The sequence below is a fragment of the Hibiscus syriacus genome, unplaced genomic scaffold (genome assembly GCF_006381635.1).
Source record: "Hibiscus syriacus cultivar Baekdansim isolate YM2019G1 unplaced genomic scaffold, ASM638163v2 tig00001802_pilon, whole genome shotgun sequence".
Lineage (NCBI taxonomy): Eukaryota > Viridiplantae > Streptophyta > Magnoliopsida > Malvales > Malvaceae > Hibiscus > Hibiscus syriacus.
In genome coordinates, this window is record NW_024061891.1 from 343427 (window position 1) to 351878 (window position 8452).

The 8452-nt window shown below is 33.2% G+C and overlaps 1 protein-coding gene across 1 annotated transcript; it reads left to right on the top strand.

Moving 5' to 3' along the window:
- The first annotated feature begins 598 nt into the window (after positions 1-598).
- Positions 599-1643, top strand: LOC120134222. The gene is made up of 2 exons (XM_039150699.1): positions 599-1177; positions 1290-1643. The coding sequence occupies exons 1-2, from the start codon at positions 599-601 to the stop codon at positions 1641-1643; spliced, it is 933 nt and encodes a 310-aa protein (XP_039006630.1).
- The last annotated feature ends 6809 nt before the right edge of the window (positions 1644-8452 follow it).

An 8452-nucleotide genomic window follows, 5' to 3' on the forward strand; every position in this document is an offset into this window, starting at 1 on the left:
TCTTCGATTCTTCCAAAGTTATTTTCCGGTGATAGATAAAGACAAAGATTGTGTTCGATTGTTCACTACGGTTGTGCTTACTGTTGTGAACGTTTGTTGTTGTATCCTGGGAGACCGACGTCCAACATTACTCAAAGCACCGAAGAGAGGACGAATCTGTCTTAAGGAAACTGTTCATTCAAGCCTCAACAAAACTCTTCTTCTATTATTCAGTTCCATCCGATTACATGTTCTATTTTAATTTCACAATTATTTTTATTATTGAAACGGAATTTTAGATTATAATACTACAACACTATTTTTCAATATTTTGCAACAATCTTAAGACAAATTCCTTGTGTTGTAGTTCAATCTAAACTCAAACATATTATGTTGATAATATATTTAGGTTAATATATATTTCGTTTCATATTATATTTATTATTTTGGTTTTGATTCTGATTACAAAAAAATGTTTGATACTTCATCCAATTCACAGTCTAATGCGATTGTCGCTACACAGACTTAGGCTGCGAGCCAAACGTTACCTATGACCATAAGTCATAATGAAAAGCCTGCGAAATTCAATTGAGATAATTTCAAAACATGGCAACATAAAATGTTGTTTTATTTGTCGACATTGAATCTGGCCAAATTTTTAAAGGATGACCCTCCTACTATTAGAGATGATGAAATGGATACTGCAACCGCATTCAACATTACCGAAGCATGGAAGCACTCTGATTTCCTATGCCGTAACTACATCTTGAATGGTTTATCTGATGCACTTTATGAAGTATACAGCATAAAGAAAAATACTAAGGAACTATGGGAATCATTGGACCATAAATACAAAACTGAAGATGCTGGTGCTAAGAAATTCTTAGTCGCCAAATTCTTAAACTTTGTAATGGTTGATTTTAAAACTGTTGTGAATCAGGTGCAAGAATTCCAACTAATCATTCATGATATTCTCGCAGAAGGGGTGATTATAAGTGAATCCTTTCAGGTGGCGGCCATTATTGAAAAACTTCCGCCTGCTTGGAATGACTTTAAGAATTACCTTAAGCATAAGAGAAAAGAAATGACAATAGAAGATCTGATTGTGAGACTTCGGATTGAAGAAGACAATCGATGTGCGGCTAAAAGGCTAAACAAAACAGCCAATCATAACATTACCAAGGCAAATGTGGTGGAAGTAAAAAATGACTTCAAGAAAAAAACAAGCTCAAATTAAGTCTAAACTAGGACCAAAAGGCGGTGTTTATAAGAAGTAAAAATTCCAAGGGAAATGCTTTAATTGCAATAAGACGGGACACATTTCATCCGAATGTAGGCTTCCAAAAAGGTCCAGAATAAAAGAGACTAATGTTGTGACAAAAATTTCCAAAGAAGTATCTGAACCAGACTTATATGTTGTGGTCTCTGAAGTTAACTTGGTTGATTCAAATCCAAGAGAATGGTGGCTTGATACTGGTGCCACACGCCATATTTGTTGTGACAAGGACTCATTTGCAGAGTTGGTTTCTTGTGAGAAAGGAGAAAAGCTCTATATATGCAATGTTGTAACTTCCAAGATCAAGGGGAAAGGCACTGTAATTTTAAAGATGACTTCTGGCAAAGAGTTGAAACTTCAAAACGTGTTGTATGTGCCTAACATATGAAAGAACCTTGTCTCTAGGACCCTCCTAAGTATACATGGCTTTAGGATGGTGTTTGAATTCCAGAAGTTAGTTTTATCAAAAGGGGGAATATTTGTGGGAATGGGATATATATTGAACAATATGTGGAAACTCAATGTTATCTCTGTAAAAGCTAAAAATATAAATAAGAATGATTCTTCTTCTTCTTCTTCTTCTTCTGTTTATATGATTGAGTCATTAAATATATAGCATGGTAGACTCGGACATGTTAATTATGATACTTTACGTAGATTAATTAACTTAGAACACATTCCCCCATTTCACATTAATTATAATCATAAATATGAAACATGTTTTGAAGTTAAACTAACAAGGTCTTTATTTAAACCCGTTGAAAGAAATACAGAACCTCTTGATCTAATACACAGTGATGTTTGTAACTTAAAATTTGTTCAAACTAGAGGAGGGAATAAATATTTTATTACCTTCATTGATGATAGCACAAAATATTGCTATGTATATTTGCTTAAAACCAACTTAACAAAAGGATTAAGAGGGTGAGAAGTGATCGTGGTGGTTAATATGTTGAACCATTTGGTCAATATTGTGCACAACATGGTATTATTCATGAAGTAACACCATCATACTCTCCTCAATCGAATGGAGTAACAGAGCGGAAAAATCGAACATTAAAGGAAATGATGAACACTATGCTAGGAAGTTCTGGGTTGTCACAGAACATGTGGGGGGAAGATGTCTTATCAGCAAATTACCTTTTAAATAAGGTGCTCCGAAAGAAAAAAGAGACAAGACATCATATGAGTTGTGGATAAGCAAGAAACCTTCCTATAATTACTTGAAAGTGTGGGGTTGTCTTGAGAAGGTAATGGCTCCTTTATCAAAGCAAATGAAAATAGGTCATAAAACAGTGGATTGTGTTTTCATTGGCTATGCTCACCACAACAATGCATATCGATTTTTTGTGCATGAATCAAAGAATCTAGAAATTCACAAGAATACGATATTAGAATCTAAAAATGCCTCATTCTTTGAAAATATATTTCCTTGTAAAATTAGAGAAGTTGACTCAAGTTCAAGGAAACAAACTTTAGAAACTATTAATGAAAATAGTCAAGACTTCCAACAAGAGGTTGAAGTCGAGATAGAGCCAAGAAGAAGTAAAAGGGCATGGGTAGAAAAATCCTTTGGATCGGATTTTCTAACCTATATGCTAGAGATTGTACTTGTAACTTATAGCGAAGCTATATGTTCATCTGAAAGTAATTTTTGGAAAGATGCCATCAAGAGTGAAATTGATTCCATCATGCAAAATCATACGTGGGAATTAGTGGATCTTCCTCATGGAATTAAACCATTAAATTCTAAATGGATTTTCAAACGAAAAATGAAAGCAGATGGAACAATTGATAAGTATAAGGTCATATTGGTTATTAAAGGGTACGTACAAAAGGAAGGTCTTGATTACTTTGATACATATTCACCCGTATCAAGAATAACTTCTATAAAAATGATACTTACAATTATCATTTTACAGAATTTAGAAGTACATCAAATAGATGTTAAGACCACTTTTCTTAATGGAGACCTTGATGAGGAAATTTACATGGAACAATCTGAGGGGTTATGTAGCTCCAGGATAAGAAAAGAAAGTATGTAAGTTGATAAAGTCATTATATGGACTTAAGCAAGCACCAAAGCAATGTCATGAAAAGTTTGATAGTGTTATGGTATCAAATGGATTTAAAATAAATGAGTGTGACAAATGTGTGTATGTCAAAATCACTGTTGATGAATATGTAATCCTATGCCTATATGTTGATGAGATACTCATAATTAGAAGTAACAATGAAATGATAAAACGTACCAAAAATATGTTAAATTCAAAATTTGACATGAAAGATATGAGACTTGCTGACATGATTTTGGGCATCCAAATCAAAAGGTCATCTGAAGGTCTCATATTGACTCAGTCACACTATGTAGACAAGATTCTTGAAAAATTTGGCAAGGATGATTCTGGTGTAGCCAAAACTCCGATAGATACAAGTCAACATCTATTTAAAAAAAGGTGAAAGTTTTAATCAAGTGGAATATGCAAGGATCATAGGCAGTCTAATGTACCTTATGAGTTGCACTAGACCTGATATTGCTTTCACTGTAAATAGTTTAAGCAGATTTATAAGCAATCAAGGATAGAAAAACTGCAAAGCAATTGTAAGGGTATTGAGATATCTCAGATATACTCGAAACTATGGATTGCATTATTCTAGAGATCTTATTGTGTTAGAAGGATTCTCTGATGCCAATTGGATATATGATATTCAAGATACCAAAGGCACAAGTGGTTATATTTTCACTTTGGGATGAGGAGCTTTGTCAAGGAAATCCTCAAGACAAACAATTATAACCAGATCCACGATGGAATCTGAGTTTGTAGCCTTAGAAAAAACTGGAGAAGGGGCAGAATGATTACGAACCATTAGACAATTGATCTCAACTAGAGTTATTTCTATTGATTTTATAAGATCAAAAGATAACATTACAGATCCGTTAACCAAAGGGTTGAATCGAGATCAAGTTGATAAAACATCAAGAAGAATGTGACTAAAGCCCATGAACTATGTGAAGGAAAACCCAACCTAGTTGGCTAGAGATCCTAAGATCTAGGTTCAATGGGACAACCTACTTGCATATAGACCTGGTGAGGTGTAACACCCTAACCCATACCCGACCCGGATACGAGTTCGAGGTGTCACATTGACTTTTCAAAACCTTTACTTGTACAAAATAGCAAGACATTTGAACTTATTTTAAGAAAATAAGATCATATATTGTTCAATTGTGTTTGGTATAAAATTTTGAAAACAAAAGCGTATTTATGAACAATAAAATATGGTATGAACAGTACCGTATGAACAATATCCCAAATGTTAAAATTTCCACATTATAAATAGGGAACAAATACCATTTACATATATATACGTTTAAAATATTCTAAAACTCGATCAGAGAGTATCCAATACAAATCCTTTATTTATTACATGCCAACTGAATTCTTTATAATAAAATACATATAATTCGATTTACATTTCTGATCTGATCTTTGGTAAGGAGAACTGACCTGTCTTGTTACTCTTTGTTTCTCCTTTCGCTTTCCATACCTACGTGTGAAAAAATCACACGCTAAGTCGATGACTTAGTGAGGCATATAAACATATAATGAAAACTTATCTTCTAACAGTGCATAATCATTTAACATCATCATATCAAACAGAATCATATACCTTTGCATGTAATAAATACACTCATGCACATATATCATCCTACAATACCATACATTTTACCAATTAATGCATACTTCATCATATAAATCATATCACGTTTCATATCATTAAAAGTATATACATAACATTCATTGTTATTTCTTTATTTCACCCATGTACACTATTGAGAACAGAGGTATGTGAGTACATTGAGGTTGTGCACTAATGCTGTCACCACAGCTTGTATAAATTCCCTCATGGGGCACCAAACATTTGTTCAGTATTCGTCCCGAAGGACTGCTATATATGTCCCGTAAGACCACTACGTCCCGAAGAACTACGTCCCAAAGGACTACAATACCCTCGACTCTTGGCATGCCAACTACACCTATAGCTCTCATATCATATAACATGGGCATTATCATTTATAACATTTCATATCACTTGTTCTTTCTCTTCTATCACATACCACATGTATGTGTAACCATATATCTCATATCATATCACATGTATCATCAGTACATGTATTCACGTAGATCATTTTATATGGCTTATATCATCTCTCATTTCACATATTCATATAGGCACGTAGTTCACTTACACGTAAAACATTTTCATATGATTCACATTCACATGTCACATAGTTTACATCTTATTCTTATGTCTTCTCATAGACATATATTCATATGTTCACATCACTTATATCATATAACCATGTAATATCATAACTCATTCTCATATGGTTTGTATATGATTCTTGTTATATAACTCATATCACACATAAGTTCATATTATGTAGCATATATCAAATATTCCTGAAATCACATAGATCGTATAGTCACTTCTGTCAATGTCTCCTAGTTTATATACTATTCTCATATTGTACTATAGATCAATGTTATTTAACTTATCCTACTTTTCATCTAATCGCATAAGTTGGTTATACCAATTCTGATATATATATATATATATATATATATATATATATATATATATATATATATATATATATATATATATCTTACTCATGTAATTTATATCCTTTCTCTTGTTATCACATAAATCCTTGCTATTTTATATAGTTCGTGATTCTATAGTCACTTATAATAGCATGTGTCTATTTTATCTCATATCATATAGTTCTTTAACTTATGTCTTATATCACATATTTCTATTATACAACTTATATAATCACATCCACTACTTAAACCAGTTCACATAGCTCGTCACACTAATATGTGTTCACTCAATTCATGTAACATATGCAATAAGTATAACACATGTACCCATTTTCATGTACTCATGCAAACATAAGAATCACAATTCAAATAACATTTTAGGAGTCACTTCTTACCATAGTAACTCCATTATTGGCTCATCGCAAGTCAATGTTCGTTCAATAATATAAGTACAATTAAAATTGCACTCACCTTAGCCTTGCTTTGATTCAATCACAATCCTTTGATTATTCTGGAAACTTGTTTAGGCTCAATATATACATAAATATAACATTTCAAAACAACCATCAGAAGCCTAAACCTTAAACTTCATGTTAATAACTTAAGCTAGTTTTACGAACCATAATTTCATTTTCCATTTAGGGGAACATACTGGAATTTTTCGTTCAAGGGGGGAATCGATGCCCCTTCATAGGGTATCGGTTCCCTCTGCCCAGAAATTGTATTTCAAGCCCGAAAATAATCAATTCTTAAATCAATTCTTCTATTTTAAATCCCTATCATGCCATTAAACTCAACTACCATCACTTAAACCCACTTATATCCATAAAAACCATCTTAAATCTCAAAATCCTATCCCTCATATGAATTTCAATAATCATACCAAATTTTCATCATGTTCTAATTTCAATTCTATCACTTCATATTCTTTAATTAGCATGATGACAAGTCAAATTTAACTTCAAATTCAACTTCAAATTTAACTTATCAACACTTTTCCATGATTTCATATAAAAACTCATTTTCTTTAATCTCTTATAACTTCTTCATCCTTTGATTATAAGACAACTTGAGCTTTCCTTAAGCTTAGTTATCATTTTAATAATCAAAACTCAACCTTTAATTCAACAAATAATCAATAAAATGGAAAACCCTTACATTTGCCTAGCTTCCACGGGAGAAAGAAGATGAAGAAGGAAGAAGAGTTTGTAGATAACTCTTCCCCACCCCACGATAATCATTCATATAATTGGGGGAAAATATCTTTCATGCTAAATGACCATTTTGCCCTTTAATTCTTTGGATAATTACTATAAACTTTTAGGAAATATTTCCAATTAAATCATTAAACTATTCAACTTTTCCACTTTAATCAACAAATTCCAAATTCCTTATAATTTAGTCACTAACCCGTAGTTTGGGATGTTACAGGGGGTTTTCATCCCCAAGCCCATTCCTATGATGAATACAATGGCTAAAATGTGGATAAGGTTAAGCAATGCTTTTAATGACCAATATGTGTTTCGTTGAACCGAACAACATAAGTCACCTATGTGAGAGTGAAGTGGAGCCGCTTCAAAGAGACTATTGGGGCATAGTTCTCTAAGCTCTTGCAGAACCATGAGATGTCCACGGCTATATGGACATAACCATGAGAACCAAACTCTTGTCAGTATGATATTTGTGCGAGGTATGTCATCGCTTACACAAACGACAGGACAGTTCAAAGACATCATGTCTACTGGACAACCAGTAAGGTAAACATATTTTAAACAATCAAATTCATTCATATGGGGATTGTTGGAAAAATATGAAAGAATTGATCATGACTATTCATGAAAAATAATTAAGTCTTTTCATGAAAAATAGTTATTTCATTTCACCCCAAAAGTCATGACTTTTCATATTAACCTTTTAATCAAAAGGTTATGATTTTTAATCAAATGGTTAAGTCATTTCATTTAAAGGTCTTAACATTTTGTTGACGAAAACGGGTAAAGAAAACGAAAGAACACGAGAATTTTACGAGGTTCGGCAATGTGCTTACGTCCTCGGTGCCTAGGCGGCGCTAGAATTTTTATTCAATGATATTTTACGTCTAGGTTACATCTCTATTTATAATAGAAAATCCTGGTACATAATTACAAAATTAACCATGTACCGTACCGCGGGGGCTGCGCCCCCGCACCCACAACCCACATAATTTGTAACCCCACAACGAGACTTTCTTTGTAAGGACAGTTGATGTTCGCTTCGCTCACTCCGCTCCATCTCCTGTCCTCTTTACTGGTATATTTATGAGCCATACCTAACAAATCTCCACCTTGGCGAATATCCTGCCCCTTGGAAACTTCAATGTGGGTTGGGTTACCTTGCTTCTTTAACAACTCGAAACATTCAACAAGTCCAAGCAATGCTTGAACTTGTCTGTCGTAACTGGCTTGGTGAACATATCAGCGACATTCTCATCAGTATGTACCTTCTGAAACAAAACCTCTCCAGATGCAACCAACTCTCTGATCTTGTGGAACCTTACATCAATATGTTTAGTTCTAACACGATACACCTGATTCTTAGCCAAGTGAAT

Excerpts from the sequence above, each read along its gene's own strand:
- LOC120134222 (XM_039150699.1), top strand. The coding sequence starts at position 599 with ATGTTGTTTTATTTGTCGACATTGAATCTGGCCAAATTTTTAAAGGAT. Across the intron at positions 1,178-1,289 it reads CCAAGGCAAATGTGGTGGAA|ACGGGACACATTTCATCCGA; the intron begins GTAAAAAATGAC and ends AATTGCAATAAG.